This window comes from Cyprinodon tularosa, unplaced genomic scaffold (genome assembly GCF_016077235.1).
Source record: "Cyprinodon tularosa strain WSP-4 unplaced genomic scaffold, ASM1607723v1 ctg675, whole genome shotgun sequence".
NCBI classification, from domain to species: Eukaryota; Metazoa; Chordata; class Actinopteri; order Cyprinodontiformes; family Cyprinodontidae; genus Cyprinodon; species Cyprinodon tularosa.
Window position 1 is genome coordinate 292550 of NW_024039424.1, and position 18157 is coordinate 310706.

Consider the following 18157-nt stretch of genomic DNA (forward strand, 5'->3'; position numbering starts at 1 on the left):
CTGCAATGGCCGGTTTTGTTTTCTTTATTTGAAAGTATTTTGTTTTTTTTGTTGTTTTTTTTGTCTTTTTAACTGGAATTTTGTTGTCCGCTGGTTCTTACCACCTTTTTGCAAGTCATCTGCTTACACCTCCTCTGACGTGAGAAGGGAGGTGGCGAGCCGTTTTCTCACAAATACCAAATTCAATCTAATTGAATGGGAATCTACATTGCATTTGACGCACCACTACAAGATGAATCGACAGATTCGGCGGTATTCATTCACGGCAAATCATTGCAGCTTGGTGGCGGTGGCGTTAGCATAGTAGTATGGACGACGAGATGATTGAAAATGAACACAACGGAGATCTAGTCCTATTGGCAGACATCCATTTAAAATGTAGGCAACGGCATGAAAAAAGTGGTTTCTACTTTTACTTTTATACTTTAAGTAAATTTACAAGCCTGTACTTTGTTACTTTTACTTAAGTAAAGAAGTTTAATCAGTACTTCCACTTTTACCAGAGTATTTTTTAACACAAGTATCTGTACTTTTACTCAAGTACGGAAAGTGAGTACTTTTGCCATCTCTGTTCTCAGATTAGATGAACATTGTCTGATCTGGTGGATTTGTTTTATGTATACTGTCAGATTGTGTGGCAGCTGCTATTGTTCACTGTGAATCATACTGAAAGGTTAAATCCATTCCGACCTTTCATTTAATTGAGAGACATATAGGACATGTGTTGATCCAAAAAAGAAAAAGATAACAAACAGTGTTAGGATTCGAGTTTGTGCGGGTTGTTTTTTGTGTTTTCCTCTCTCCACCACCAGGCGGTGCCCTGCCCTCGTTGGGCCTCTCTGCACACCTGCGGCTCGTTGGGTCATTACAGGAGGAGTACTTGAGCAGCGGGCTGTCACTACCTCAACGCCAGAGTATTTGCCAGTACTGGGTACTCTAGCCAAACTGAGATTAGCTGAGTCTAACCCTAACCTTGTCTCTCTGAGTCTTTTGTTCTCCGGCAGGAAGCCTTCCTGATTCACTTGACAAGCCTGGATCTTCTACTCCCCTGGAAGGAAAAACTGAGTCACACTGAGAAAGGGGAAACCGCCACATGATCCGTTCAAGTCCTTCAGGAAAACCCGGTGACAGTCCGCTCCAATACTCCTCTGGATCCAACGTTAGTCTGACTGTCCTCTGAGTTCTTTCATCTCTGGTTAAAACCCCACAAACTATATCCAAAGAATAACCAAGAGCACCATAAATGTGAGTGCCTCCTGAACTGATCATTGTGATCTCCTCTTCAGATTTTCCGGTTCCGGTTCACCAGTCCGCTGTGGTCCAACAGTGTTACCCAGCTGTATATCTGTCAGTCTGTGTTTTTGCTATCCATAATAAACCTGTTAACTTTTAACCTTGGCTCCTGAGCGTGTCTCTGCATGTGGGTCAGATCCTTAAAACCCATCATGACACTTAGACCTTCAGAGCTCTTACTGAGGCAATGTCTGAACAGGTCAAAGTATAAGGACAGGTGGTCATAATGTTATGCTGGATCAATGTACATCCCTTCAAACTCACACACAAAAGCAGGAGGAATTACTCAGCGCAGTAACACCCGAAGAGCAGCTGCATGGGCAGTGCGGGCAGCTGTGTTTGTCAAACATTGCGTGACACCGGCTCCCGAGCAGCAGCCCGGCTCAGCCACCCCCCCCACCTCGTCCACATAGACTCTCACACAGACTGAATCAGGTTCCATCCCACCTCCAGCAGGCTTTTCCTCTCTCTTTTCCAGCAATAACTTTTGCTTTCTGTCATTCCCTAACAGATTCCTCCCTGTAACGTTCAGCCTTCTCCTCTTCCCTCGACCCCCGCCCTGGCTCCAGAATTTCCACGGCGGTGGCACGCGAGGGTTTTTGATCGCCTGCCTCTGAAAACACAATCTGTTCCCACCGTCTTCGCAAAACACTTGGTGCTGAAGACTGCGGTTCCCTACTGGCGTTCGGGCACACAAACGGATCGAGTGACTATTGTTTTTGTGCCTCGTAAAGAAATATGCAGAGGGGGGAACGAAAGAAAAAACAAAACTGGAGAGTAAGTGATGGTTTAGCTGACCTTCAAAGGCTAACTGCTCCAGCGAGAAATGGGATCAAAGAGCTGTAAATGTTTTCTGCTCCTTTCTGGGGCTTTTGTTGTGGTGCCACTTAGTTTTTTGTTTTTTTTCCTGTGGTATATTAATAAGTGTCCTCTCACTATAGCTGAGGGCTCAGGCTGGTGCAAAGTGTTTGTTTGGGGCCTTGTCAAGGCAAATCATGTGTGCGTGTGTTTGGGGTGGCTCTTATTTGCAAGCAATTAATGTGGGAAGTAGAACCTTTTGATCACCAAAATTACCCATGAATGTGGTTTGCATGCTGTGATGCTATGGCTCACGGACATGCCCTGTCGTGTCAATACCTTGTCTCTTTCTGTTGACACATTTTGCATTTTTATAATTGTGTGGAGTAACGACGGTAGGTTAGTATCTGTCACACTATCAAGATCGCACTCTGGAATAACAACAAAAACCCACTTGTACATGATGCGGTTTGACTATTTAATTAGTATTCTAATGTTTATTTCTTTGCATGGCCGCATGTGTCCTTTAGCCATTAGTCAGTATGAGGTTTTCATAGCTTAAAGATGATTTTAACCAAAAACCTACAACATGACCTAATAGTTTATATCTAAAACACAAGCTTCAGCCATTCCTCTGGCTGTTGCCATAATAAAGCATATAGAAACATTTATAGTAATGTTAGCAATAGCATTTGTCATTATTTCGATTGCATCACATAGATTTAAATGTAATGCAGAATAAAGAGCAGCTTTGTTTGTTCTCCAGTGCTTTCAATATATATCATTATATATTATCATCTCTTCTTAACTAATGAAGTTATGGCTGAATCAGAATCAATCAGAAAAAATTAAGACACTTTTCTGGCATCTTATATAACCGAATACACAGTAAGACAGAAGGAAATGGCCAATGCTTGATTAACATAATTTATAACAGCATTAGCCCTTTATAGAGCACGCAATGAAATACTTAAAAAACAATTCAAAATTTCAAGTCGAGTGTTATTGGAGGATAGAAAAAGATGTCATTGCTTTTTTTAAATTTTAAATTTATGTATTTTCATCGCAAAGCATCACTTGCCAAGAAAAAGTCACTTGCCCTATTATGGTAAAAAAAATAAATTTAAAAAATCCAAAGACTGTGCTTAAAATAAATGAATGAAAAGCATTTACAGAAAGAAAAACACCTTTCTTTAAACATAATAAATACTCAGACCATTTATACTGATACAGGAACTTTTTTTACTTAAATTTAGCTTATTAACTTTTTTATTTATTAAGTTTTTTTAATTAACTTACTATTTTTGTTTAATATACAGCAGGTACCATATCTCGCACACTGGTGGTATTCTATAATGCAGTTTTACTCAGGTATAAAGTACAGGTGGACCTTGCAAACCCCGCAGATCACCTTTCCACTCACGAGTTTACCTTGTTTGCCTTATAGTGTTTTTTATATGCAAGTTAGTGGGTAATTTATATTCTAAAGGATAAATATATAAGAATTAAACTATGAGGAGCTGTGCATTACACGGTTTTAATGCACGACGCGGAGTATAGAACACCATGAGACGTAACAGAGGGAAATGCACAGCTTCAATTTGTTTAATCCGCATATAATAAACATTTTATGGCAAATGGCTATTTGACTAACTAAACGCAGTTATTACTTTTAATATTATTACTATTACTGTTATTACTATTTTTGCTGGGCTTGATATATATATATATACTGTATATATATATACTGTATATATATATATTTATTTTATTTTTTTATGTTAACCAACAATTTTCATGTGTTTGTTCATGTTGGCCAACAAATGGATATTACTATTCAGTAATATTCACATTTAATTATGGAGGCAAATCTATTTATTATTGTTGTAATATCACTATCGTTACGCCTGTAGCTGAGTGTTATGATAGTGATTTAACCTGCAGAGGTGTGCTGACACACTAAATAAGGCATCCCACTTAAGATTAGAATCCTCACTGACCATGATATATAACAGCTGTTTTAAAAAATCAGTATTAAATAGAATAGAATAGAAAATCCCTTTACTGTCCCACGATGGGAGCGTTTGCAGCAGCAAAAACATTACAAAAAGAAATGGTCACACAAATGTTGACCTAAGAAAAATGTATAAGCATACCATAATAGTCAAGAATTATAAGATAAACTATAAAATACTTTCATTTGAAGTGTTTTAACAATAAAGACTGTGCACCTGGAGGATAAAATAACCAATATGCAGCTATGGACTTTTTTATAGCAATTGATATTTGAAAATAGTACCAACATTAGAAATGTGCACAATGACAGCAGCATGTAATTTCACTGACTAAGGTAGAAACTGTGCAAAATCAGCATGAATGTAACAACTTATTGAGGTTGTTGGGAACAATGATGGTTATAGAGTCTTCCAGCTGCTGGGAGGAAGGATCTGTGATAACGCTCTCTGGTGCATTTAGGTGCAGCAGTCTGTCACTGAAGCAGAAAATTCTAAATCCTTTTTGACCTATGTGGCGCAAATAGATTCAAATATCTGCTTCTTAACATTAATTCCCTCTAATGGTCTTTTTGAACTCCTGCAAAAATACACACACACGCATATACATATAGTAAGGCAGGGTGTTTCACACCACAGTGGTTTACATGTTGATTTAATGGCCCTAAACTACTGCCTGCAACTCTGAAACCAGCAGAGATCACTGTAACAGGATTTCTATCCCAGCATGAAAGCAAACTGTTAGAGTGTGTGTGAGAGAGTGTTTGACAAGGGATGAGGAAAAAAAAAAGATTACAACATTGAAAAGCACTTTATTCATGGTTTTAAAGTAAGATGGTGATGTGAGCATCCCGGGACAGGACAGCCTGTGTTGATATCATTTATAATGGATGCTGGGGTACAGCCACTGCAAAGGGAGAATGTTAAACTGTTGGTGGGTTAAGCCCAAGGAGACATCCAAACAGTGTATGCCAGGGTGAAAAAGAGGTCGTCAAACCTCTGAAGCACATCAGATGTAACTTCCTGACTTCAATCTGTGTACTAGTCACAATGATCCACCAACACGCAGGCGTAACGTCACAGTGTGAACAAATACATTCATTTCCACTTTATAAGGTACAGCTCTTCTACTGCTTCTTGAGGCAAGTCTCTAATCGAACATTTACATGGTTGATGGTACCACAATGCCGAGTTTTTTGGAAAATGCAGATCTGCTGGGATTGCAGGAACAGCTGTGGCCTCAACAGTCACCAGATCTAAGTATAAAAGGCAGCTGGGGGGACGTAGCGGAACAGGAGATTTGCATCACGGATGTGCAGCCTAAAAAATCTGCAGCAACTATGGCATGCACTCCTGCCAGTATGGATCAGAATTTCTGGGAAACTTTCCAAAACCTTGTTAGGGTTATTCCACGGAGAATTAAGGGGTGAATGGGATCCAACAGGCTAACAGTGAGATGGAACATGTACCAGTTCTTACCTAATCTACATTCTGGTAGCTTTTCATGCAGGTAGCATGCCCAATTTGCTAACTTTAAGCTAATTTTTACCCAATTTCTCTCATGAGCTCAAATAAAAGGAAAATAAATTCACAAAAATATGAATACAATTTAGTATGTCAAATCTAAACAAACACATTTAAAGAAAATTCTGTATGATTTATTTTGGGGTAAACAGCTACAAGAGGTTTTTATTCACACGCTGGGAAACCTTGGACTATTTTTTGCAAAAAAATATTTTCTCCAAGCATAATATCTGTGTTGATAATTTTGACGGTGTTTCGCTGCTGTGCGGTTCCTCCAATTGGTCTAATCAAAAACGATAAGTCAGTTCTTTTCACAGTTAAAACAGATTGTTAGAAAACCTATTAATAACGTATTATTTTGTTATTCCTAATAGGGTGGGATGTACTGATGATAAAAAAACGTAACATCAGGACGGCATTGTTTTTTTTAATCTATTCTGTGTTTTTACAAAAGAAACTGACCTTTATCTTTTTTGTTGTATTGTTGTTTTCCATATTTCCCTAAAACACACCGTTGCACGTCAGTTATAGTTACCTGCATTATTAAAACTGAACAATTGAAGCACCTTAAACCTTTTTAGATTCAATATTATGACAGCTCACCTGATGGAATCCAAGATAGTCCACGATGGTGGAGGAAGCATAAAAAACCATCCCATCACTGCTCACCACCAAAGCAAAGCCTGTTAAAGACTATACACACACAAAGAGAAAGAAAGGTGGATAAACTTCATACCATAAATAAACAAAAGAAAAACACAAATCATCTCTCAGCTATTTGTATTCAGCGTTTTTGTTATCTATATTTACTTTTAGTTCACTTCCAAAATGAAAATAACAGGTTAATGATTGAATATGTAGCCTAAAGGTGTAAAACTACTTATTTAAAGCTGAACATCAAATGTAGATTCAATCCCTTATAACATTAATTAAGTTCTTTTTCCAAATACAGTATAAAAGAGTACAAATCTTGTGCTTCCAAAAGAAACAAAATGTGATAAAACAAAAAACAAACAGGTTGTCGTACAGGAGATAGGATTGGCAAACCTATCCATAATAAATTATGAGCAAATATTTTTTTATAACAAAAAATTAATTTGATATCATAATCATACATGCTAAAACGACTACCGGTATTCATTCTATAATCTAAAGGTTGACACACCGATTAACCTCCAATTTGAGTCCACAGAAACACACATAAAGAATTATTAACTTTTTCATTTTCTTGATATGTTTATTTTTTGCTGCTCATTTATTTGTATCTAAATAAATTAGAGTTTTGGCCCTTTTGGACCTCCATACTAAATAAGTCAATGTTATTTGTTAAGCTTGTTGTTGCTTTAGAAAAAAAAACAAAAGAAATCAGAAAAATGTTTAGTGACACTTAGATGTATTTATAAAACAAGTAATGTGATTAAAATACAAACTGAGTATTATACTGTAAAACATGCAGAATTTAATTGTGCATCCCTCTTTGTTTCACTAGATCAAAAAGGAACGCTGCATATGAAAAAAAAAGGTAGCTTCGGTCAGATAGGCAGAGACGGGCAAATGAAGAGGCGAGCAAAGGTATGAAAACCTAAACAGAAGAGGAAGAAAAAAGTAACAGGAAGGACATGTGGAAGAGGTCCACTGTTTGTGCGTGCACATGTCTGGGATAGCGTGACAGCACCAGGGCTAGCTGACTTGCGTGACTGCTGCTGCCAGACTCTGTCACCTCTGTTTTACAGCGAGAATATGCAGGATTTTTCCGATCTGTGAGTGTGTGTGTGTGACGGGGGGTTACATGATGTTCATCCCCATGGTAACTTAACTCACACTCCCACCCACCACCCCCCCTTTCACAAACACCTAACAGTGATCTGATAACCATCCATGGGAGATATTATTAGGCAGCCACTGCACACGCTCCATCATCCAACCCACCCTATGAACTCAGTGAACTGATAAGTCTCTTTTAATGTAGAAGCACGCAGATGTACTCGAGACAAACTGTAAAATCACAACCTAGAAAAATATCTCAACTATGATATAATATCTTTGTTTTTCTTCTTTTTAAATCATCTATATAAGCAGGATGAGCATGATGAGAGAAGCGGGGGAGGAGGATGGGAGATAGGTGCTCAGTCGCCTTGATGCAGATGATGTTTGACAAGTTCAACTGCTGGCACATGTCCTCCCGCTGACCCAAACACACACATGAACTCACAGGCATCGACTGATTTCTCTGCCAGCAACTCTTAACAGATAAATGTGAACAATTTAGGGAATAAATTTATAGTAATGCAGCTCATTTTATTCATTTTGTTAAAGATTCCTAAGCAAGGATTTCGAGTTGTAATATGGTCCAGAAAGAGAATGCTTATGCCTAAGGTAAAACATCTAAATGAAAACAGCATTTTTTTTTATTATTCAATATGCAACAGAAATCCAAACATATCTGGCATTAGTTTCAAAAATGAAGAATAACCTGTAAAAGGATCAGAGCCACATATTATTTGTCTATCCTCATCTCTGTGTTTGTTTTGTGTCCTCAAACAATAGAAATGAAAATATACTAAATATAGAGGAATGTCATGTTGTTTTCATTAAGTCCTACAAGTCCAAGAAGAGGTCAGCTTTTTATGTCGGTTGCACGCAAGTTTATTTAGTCAGTGCCGCACTTTGTTTTTTGTTTTTCCCACGCTTTCTCCAAGTGACTAAAACACTGCAATAAATGCTACAATAAAACCTTGAAGGACTTTGGCAATTTTCTTCTCCTGGAACAAAAAAAAAAGACCTCAGATCTTAAACCGAGAAGAAAATATTCAGGCAAAGTAAGCAGAAGCTGTTTTTTTTACTGATTGCTTTAATTAGTGTTTCAAAAGGATACCAACGGCTAATTATTACAGATGAGTACTGTGCTTTTTTTTTTTTTGCAAATGTTCAAACACATTATAGAGATGTTCATTAGCTATGGAGGAATATGGAAGCACATTTGAAACAGCAAAAAAAAAAAAACTAAATTTTTTCCATGTATTTATCTCAAACCTTTGTAGAGCCGCCCCAACTTTAAACACCCAGAAAATAATACAGAAATGCAAGAAAAAAAACTAAATGGAAGCTCTATGCAGGTTGCTGTTTTCATGCTTTTCTCATCATTTCCCTGCATACTAAAGCCTTTAGGTAATGGAAACACCTGCATCTGACCAGCAGCACAAAATCTCTGCAGCTACAAACAAACCCTTGGGAAGCTGAAAGCTTTAGCTTACATCTTAAGACGTTTTTGTGCAACAAGAGGCAGAAACTGAAACAGTTCCAGCTCAGTCAGACTGGATGAAGAGACTATGATGATCAGTCTTTAAATCCTGTCACAGATTTGGAACTGGATTTCTGTCTGAACCCTGATTGGGCCATTGTAACAGGTGAAAATGCTCTGATCTATGGCTGGGTGTACAGGTATGCTGTCCTGCTGGTGCATAAACCTCTTTCTGGATCTCAGCTCTATATCTGTCCTTAACAAGTTTCCTTTCTACTCCGGATTTAGCTCCATCTGGCTTCCCACCAACGTCGACCTTCACCATACAGATGCTGTGTTCACAGTAATGTGCAGTGCTATATTTCCCGCACATGTGGAGTATCAAACTGCAAATAGGGCTTTTTATGGCTTTTGTTCAACAATGACTCTCTTTTTCCCTCTCTTCTATAAAGTCCAGCTTTGTGCACTTGAAAAACGATCTAGAAATAAGTAAAAATGTCTTAAATTAAGTGTATTTACCCTTAATTTAAGTAGGTAAATGAGATAGATTGCCAATGGAATCAGTATTTTTACTCTTAAAATAAGATAATTAGATAATAGTCCCTTTAAATTAGACAATGCAATTGTGTTTTCTTATTTTAAGTGTAAATTATCTTGTTCCATTGGCAAAATGTCTCTTTTATCTCCTCAATTCAAGAACAAATGCACTTATTTTAATAAAAAAATGACTTTACAAGATTTAGATTTTTTGCTCTATCATCCTCTGTCAACTCCTGCAAATTTATCAGCCTCTTTGAGGTTGTTTACAATTTGACCACACTCTTTCCCTTGTTAACTGATAAACAAAGCTCTGAGAGGTGTCAGAGCATAAGATAATGTTGTAAATCCCGCTTTAAATATCTCCTCAACTTTCTCCCTGACTTGTTGGTCATATTCCTTGGCCTTCATAATGCTTCTAGCTTATTATTTTTCCCGAACAAACCTCTTAGGCCTTCACAGAAGAGCTGCCGTTTTTACGACATAACACAGATGGACACTGTTAACCAATCAGATGACATCTACAGGCACATAATTGCACCGGATTTTACCAAAAGTTTCTTGGTTTTTTTTATCTAATTGATGAATAAAGAACCCCTTTTTCTTGAGTCTTGATAAACTAGCCTAACGACAATGAGTCTGATGTCTCTGTTTGGGTTATATTGCATAAAAAACATAAAAAAAACGCTCACAGTCATTAACACCCGAAGTCACGCACAGTAGATGAAACATCACTACACTCAAACTGCTCCTTTGTTGACTGTTCAACTGAGGGACTTAACACATTAACAGCATCAGTGGATCGCCTCTGAATCCTGGAAAAGGACCAATGTCATAATTTGTAGCCTCCCTGGGAGCCAACGGGTCATGGAGAGTGTAATTATGATCTGCATGCGTAGTTCCCTTGCAGTGTGCTCTGGGTCTGTTTAAATAACCCATGCAGTGTGTTATCTGTCTGTCTGTCTGTATGTCCTCTCGGGTGTGGGTTTGCATTAAAGTTTGGATGTCCTGCTGCATCCAGATCTTATTAAGGGTCTTAGGTCAAGTGAGTAAAAAGTGTTTTAGCATTTGTTTTGACTTCTTCTCACTCTCTTCTGCCACTTTCACACTTGAGCTCATATATTTGGACAGAGATCGGCTCACGTTGACTCGCACGCATCTCAGCGGCTGCCCGTGAGAGTTCCCACAGCCCTCCGTCAGCTCCGACGCAGTCCTCTCGCCCGTATGTCACGCAACACCACAGATCCATGAGGGAGGTCGCGCTGGAGGGCAACTCGCTCAGACAAATCTTCTTACAGGCGCGTGTGCAAACTACAGGGCGGTTCACTGACGGTGCCATCCACAGGGGAAGGAAAGTGCAACGGCACGATGTGACAGAAGGTTTTATTTGTTGAAACGGACCAAACGGCGGTGTTTGTGTGCCGAAAAAACACTTTCTGTTTAAGTGATCAGAAGCAGACGTCACTCACACAGGACACACATACACGAACACGCAGGTCATCTGGTTTCTTACTTCCAGCAGGAGGCTGCTCTCATTGATGCTGGTGCCCAGAGGAAGGCTATCTTTCCTGGGTTCAGGGTTAGAGGATGCTGTGCTGGTGATGTGTTTCCTGGAGGGCTTGTCTTGACTCGCTGTGAAAAAAGAAAACAAGTAAAAGCATCAGCAAGTGTGAGTGGGGAATAACATCAATTAGCAGCTGAAAACACTGCCAAAGAGACTGATCAATGAGACCATTGATTTGTTTTGTTTTTCATTCAGTCAACACTGAACATGCAGGGATAGATTTTTCACGTCAGAGTAAAGACAACAATGTTACTCTTTACAAAGTCTCTCACGCGGGCGCTGTTATGTATGATGAAAAAGAGAGCCAGAGCATTTCTCAGACATAAGGCAGACTCATCAAACATATTGGTTTCCCTTTTGGATGGCATAAATGCCACTTTGCACATCCAGCAGGTATATTGGGCCAATCCAAAGGGACAACAAAAGCTTTGGGATTTTTATAACCTTACAAGGTTCTTTGAGCACATCCAACAGAAACAAGAAGTTTAATGCAAATCTAGACATGCAGCGATTTTATTAAATGCTTCACAATAAAAGTCAATATTAATCAGAACATAAGTGAATAATAATAGTAGAAACAACCCACTATAAAAATACGTTTAAAATTGAGCATTACCGGGAATGAGCTTCTGTAATGTGCAGTTATTGATAATAAAGAGGTGATATATATTTAAAAAAAGAGGTCAAAATAAACACATTTTTAAATTATTTCCTGTCCTCAGCTATTTTGTGATCCCAATATATTAAATAAGAATAAATATCTATAAAACCACAGACCGAACGCTTACATAACACACAACAAGCAGAAAGAAAAGTAAATTAACCCTATAATGCCAAACGTATCATATTTGATACATACGGTTTCTGAAATGTTTTGCGTCTGACACCTTTTGCATAATGTAATGGTAAAAACTTTGCTCAAAATCCTATTGTACACAATCAGATATACCTGATAACAGATGGCAGAAGACTACACAAAAAATAATCTTGACTTATCGCATAGTAATAAATTATTAATTTAAAAAATGTATTTCTGTTTTTTCTTTTTACATATTTTGTTAAAAGGCCAAATAAGGACTTCAAACCAAAAAAAAAAAAAGGAATTTTCTGTTTTGTTTTATTCTTGGATCGGGCTTTAAAGGGTTAAGAATTTTCAATTCAAGTTTTGTCGTTCAAGAATGACATAAATTTCTCTATAACAGTTGTTCACTGTTATCTGTTGATCATTTTGTTATTTACAGACCAATCTTAAGATGTCGACTAATTTCTACATTTGGGAATCCACGGCAGTAAAAGATGTCGCTCATCTGCCATGCGTTTGCAGATGAAACTCGCTACATAAACATTTTCATAGGTTTGCATTGCATGAAAAAATGTGGTCATGCAGCAGCTCAATGAAGAGGCGTTGAAGAGTTGGATGCCTCAAACATAAACCAGCCTTTAGAGTCACCAAGGTATAAGTCTAATTGAGAATCCCTGGGAAGACTTGGAAACTGATGTTTATAGGTTTGAGATATTTTAAATCAAAGAAGAGCAAAAAATGTCAGCTGTGCAAAGCTGGCAGAGACATACTCCTAAAGACTTACAGCTTTAAATACAGCAGATTGAGGTTCTGTTGACTCAGGGGGCTTAACACAAAACACATGCAATGCTTTGTAAAAAAATGTTTTCCTTCTCTTTTCATTTTTCTTCCCACTTCACAGTTATGCACTGCTTTGCATTGATTTATCACACACAATCCCACGCTTGTGGTTGTAATGTGATCAAATGTGATAAAGTCTAAGAGGTATGAATGATTTTGTAAGACACTGTACACCTGCTCTCAGTATTTCGGTTAACTGAACTGCCACATGTTCTGCCATGAAGCGTGTTTAGAGACGTATGTGTCTCTCTTGTGGATGTTAGGTCCAGGGCATGTGGCTTCCTCCAACAGAACAGCCCTTTGCTCCATCAGTCGCCGTACTGAGCAAAGACTAGTCACGCAACTCACCATTTATATCATGAAGACCGTTATATCTCATATTATCTGATATTTCCTCCCCCCTTCGGCCTCAATGTACGACCCCATTACAGCTTCGGTTCCTCACCTATGACCTTCTACTGCCTCCTGCGTCCATCCCTCCTCCTCCCACTCTGTTCTGTATAGGGGGAGGGAAACCAACCAATTACGGTGGTGGAGATGCTCTGAAGCACACAATTCATAGCATCCATACATTTCGTTTGTAAGTTTTTTCCCCCTTCCAGAAGTAAAAATGTCTTCCTTAGGATTAAACGGCTCATGAAAAGCTGTGACAGGCAGAAAAGGTTTTGTCATCACCTCCACTAAGTTAGAACACATACAAACAAACAGCCACAGACGGCCGTCTCACAGTAAAAACCTTCAGTCCAATCACCAGAATATCATCCAACCAGTGGAAACCATTACAGAGGGGAAATTAGTCTAATGACCGTCTTTATTTCCCTCCTTTCAACGGCTCATATATTTTTGTTTTCCCTCTTATGGCAGCTCTTGGAGAGGATGCTGCGTCAGGAAAGACAAACACTCGAGATGATTAATTATCGGCATCGGGACTTCCTCTGCCAACAATGCGGGCTTTATTCCTCGCCGCTAACGTCTTCGGCTTTGCTTTTCTTCGCCTCTACTTTCTCCGTCTCTGGTCCGAAAAGGAAAACAGAGCGGGTAATGGTGAGGCGTTTATGTGCGCTGTGTGAGTGTTAGGTAAAAAAATGACAAGTATAGGGACTTGAAAGCTGCCAAAGGGCGAGGCTTGAGGTGTTTAGTTGCTTCGGTCAGCCAGAACTGTCTTTCCACTGAGTATACAGAAAATGAAGACCACCCTTTAATTATTAAGGTATGCTATGACTTAATTTTGACACTAATACTAACAAAGGGCTGCTCAGAGAGAACTCTGAGTAAGGGACCACGAAGCAGCTTGGATGTTTAGTTACTTAACTGAAATCAATATCGAAAAAAAAATATCCTTTGATGTATTTCCCATCATAAAGTTATGTGAAACTTGTTTTACCTCCTTTGTTTTTGCTTTCATGTAACACTTGAGTGTCAAAGATCATCAAACTAAATTTGGTACCTAAGAAGTATAGTTGGTTTTGAGAATAAAGGCTGGAAACTCCAGAAATCCATCTTCTTGATCCTCTAATTAGGCATAATTGGAGCAATTCTGCAAAGAGGAGTGGACTAAAATTCCTCCACGGCGAACGACCAGAATTATGGTGCAAAAACTTCTCAAGGACATGTTGATTCCAGTAGGTTCTGGTTTAATAGAAATAATTACTGTAAGAAAATCCATCCATCCATTTTCCGTCAAGCTTATCACAAGCAGGGACGCAAGGGGTACAACCTAGACAGGTGATGTAAGAAAATCAATTATTGAAATATGGTTGATGTAATAAAACATAAATGAGAAAGAATGAAAAGAAAAAAGTATGAAAATACTTTTTCACAGCACTTTAAAGTCGCTGTGAATTTTTTGTCAGCTCCAGACCTGTCGCTACACCTTAAGAAACTCCTGCTCTCTGTCAGCTAACAGGCACCAGCACAGCCCTAATAAGATGTTTGCTTCTGAAACCTCCAGGGGAAGAGGTGAGTATTCACTCCAGAGCAAAACAGTTGCGTCAAGCACAGTGTGGTTGTGTTTGCCCGTTTTCAACATCCCCTCTTTTAAAGCCACTTCCCCCCTGCAAACCAAGAGTAGCTGAAAAAAACAACAATAGAGAGAAATGCAGCAGACAGAAAAAAGAGAAGACGATTAAATTGGTTTATTATGGGGATTAAAGAGACAATAGAGAAGGAAATAATTAAGGGAATTGCGAACGTTTACAATATGAGTTGCTATAACAAACCCGTTGTCAGGTAAGGAAGGTCCGTAAATATCTGTGCTAGTGAAAATATTCTGATATACTGTCATGTAATCGTGAGTAGGGTTGACGATGTACTGCATGTGGTCAAAAGTGGGTGTAGTCCATCCATCCATCCATCCATCCATCCATCCATCCATCCATCCATCCATCCATCCATCCATCCATCCATCCATCCATCCAAAAAAAGATAAAATATATAAAGAAATAGCAGAGATGTACCAATCAGGCTGATACCAGTATGTGGCTTTCTATTGGTTTTCTTGGTCTTTTCTTGGTTTTATATATTTAACCACACCCCCGTTAGATTTTAAAACTGATAAATTGCCGCAGGTTACTTGGTAGACATTGTGGTTCTCAATATTATAATAAAATGAAAAAAATACAAGGTACCGGTAATCCCCATTCAGAACGGAGCATATCTCCTAATCGTTTCTTTTCTTAGTTCCAATGCATTTATCAAAACATTTGAGAGGACTTTTTATCATCTGAGCTGCCATTTATCGAGCAGAAGCAACCTTTAGAAAATAGATTTCTGATTTGTGTCCAATGTCTCAGTGCATCTCTAATGAACAGCACCCAGTCTTACTGGGAAATGTGACTCTGTTTACTTTGAGTCATGTTTTTATTAAATCTCCCTAGATTGTTTTGCATAGTTTGAGCAAAGAAACGTTTTTTAATCTGAGCATGCAACACTGTGCAGCGCAGCAGTTGCTCCTCTCCTACCAGGCTTGGGTGAGTCTACAGACAACGGTGTGTGTGTTGATGTGTGTGCGTTGATATTTTGCTGGCTTGCTGCCACCTCCTTTGCCTAGTCCCGCCTCTTCCCTCAGCAGTCCTCTTTTCTGCGTATGTACCTCTCTCACTCCGCAGGCACAGGAAATCCACAGTGGAGAGAGAAACATCAACACAGAGAAATAGAGTGAGAGAGAGAGGAGCTGGATGATCAAGGGTTGCTTGTCACGCGAGCGCGCCGTCTGTCAATCTACCCCCCCTTTCCTCCTGACAGGCTGCTGGCCGGCCGCCAAAGCCTTGCGTGCAAGCCGGCAAGCCACATTAACCCATAAAGAATTTCATAATAGCAACAGCTGTTAAATATTGATGACTTCTGGCAAGTTCTCAATGGCAATCTGCAAGAAAAGGTTAAGCCTGCACTGTAATTTAAGCTCGGGCTTTATTATGCCACAGATCAAATGTCCAGATCTCTGCATGTCCAACCCAGCCCCCCTCCTTTCTCTTTTTTTAACATCAGAAATAAGTTTTTTTCTTCAATATTCTACCTTTTCTTGACACAAACAGGGTCAGACTTTTCCACTAGTTGTCCTCCGTTGCAGTTGCAGCTGGCTCCCTCAATCCTCAATCAGCCTACATACCAGTATTAATGCCAAGTTGCGTTTTCTAATCTTTCCCATATTGTTTTTGATGAGAATCTTTAGTTTCCCCTGTGACATGATTACATGTCAAGGGATGAAGCAATTTAGAGACATTCCCTTTGTCTGTTGACAAAACAGCATCCAGGAAAAGTACTTTTTGTCAGGGGGGTGGGCAGCATCTTTCAGATGAGATTATGATGTGAGTGAGTTGATGGGGGTTACAGTGCGCATGTGGACCTGAAAGGGAAAGCCTAATCTCAGAGGCAGATGGAAAGAAGAAGAAGAAAAAAAGTCAAAATCCAAAATTTAATTCCTGAACACACCATAAACAAAAGCTTTTGTTGTCCGCCTAGATGCTGAAGCAGAAAGGAAGTGATATTATGACAAAGCAAATGGGATCACACAGAACAAAAGTGAAGATGTAAACTCTATTGTTTCCACTTCTGTGTTTTGCTTGGCAGGCAAAGGCCTTGTCCCTGTGCTCTACACGAGTAATATGCCGACATGGTCAAAGGCCTTAGGCAAAACAGACTCCTAACAGCTACTGTATGTGGTTAGACTCCATAAAAACAGCACCCTCTAGTCCTTACATGCACTTTTGAAGAAATTTTCCTTAATGAGCATTATATGGCCTCAACTACGAAAAACCACCATGGATTCTGAAATATATTTTGTCTTTTCTGAGAAGAAATAAAAAGATTTTTTCTAATTAATCTGCCAAAAGAATGATACATGAGCTGAGGCAGTTAAACTTTGTCCAAACACTCTTATATTTGCCTTGTCAGGCCTTAGCAGATTGAACCACTGCACAGAACCAACGGACAAATATGGTGCAAGACTTTCCCAGACAATTAGAAAAACTAACACAATGTAAATAAATGGAGGCTTTTGCTCAAACACAAAAGATGCATACAGGCTCAGGTTGCGTGACACGAGACGATTAGGGGAGAAGGAATTTTTATTTGCTCGAACTAGGGGTGTGCAAAATAATCGTCATGACGATGCATCGCGATTCTAATTTTTATGATCTGCTGCATCGATTCTTGATGCCAAGTATCGATTCTTAATCAACAAAAAGGAATAAATTAAATACATGAATGGTTGGCACACATCAGCCAAAAACAAGTGGAATACAACTTTCAGTCCAGTAGATGTCGCTGCGGATACTGCGACGAGTCATTTAGAAACAAAACATGGAGACTGATTAAATTTGCCCAGCTCCATCACATTCCAAGTCAGATGTTTGGATACATTTTGGCTTTGAAAACAAAGAATGTAAAAACTAAATTGATATAATGTTTCCATTTCATTGGTTTAAAGGACCACTGAGGCCATGTAAACGGCACTGTTATTTTAAGTTTTAGAAATCCTAAGCACTTTTTGTCAGCGTGTCCACTCCAGTAATAGTAATAATTGTGTCCAGTATTTTTTGTCATGGCAATCCTTTGATAGTCATTTTAATAAATAAAGCTAATTATGATTTAAGTTGCTTTCAGTTATGTATCAATTGAAGACACTATCCAGATCATATCCAGCCAGTCAGCCACTGGTAAGGGCTGTATCTTTTTCTTACAGTGTTCAGTGAAAATATCGCAATGCATCGCAATATTTCAAGTATCGCGATACATCGTGATAGAATCGCATCATGGCATGTGAATTGTGATTCGGATCGAATCGTGACTTCTTTGGCAATACCCACCCCTAGCTCGAACCCAGGAGAGCATGTCCTAAATCAGGGGTCAATGTTTCCTAGGCCAAGGACCCCCAAAATGAGGGCGAGATGGAGTGGGGACTAATTAAATATAGTGTATGAAATTGTGTTATATCAAACTGGTCCTATAGTCATTCTATTACACATGGAGTAATGTAACTAAAATATTTTCGCCCTGGGATTATTAAAGTATTTCTGATTCTGATTCCTGGTTGATGGGACAGGTGT

General features: G+C 38.9%; 1 protein-coding gene across 1 annotated transcript in view; it reads right to left on the reverse strand.

Moving 5' to 3' along the window:
- The window catches only part of ahrra (aryl-hydrocarbon receptor repressor a), a 91300-nt gene that overhangs the window by 15495 nt on the left and 57648 nt on the right, over positions 1-18157 (reverse strand). Inside the window, exons 4-5 of the mRNA XM_038267517.1 lie at positions 10919-11037; positions 6231-6320 (exon numbers count right to left, since the gene is read on the reverse strand). Coding sequence (XP_038123445.1) covers positions 6231-6320; positions 10919-11037 — 209 coding nt within the window. The remainder of the gene's footprint in view (positions 1-6230; positions 6321-10918; positions 11038-18157) is intronic.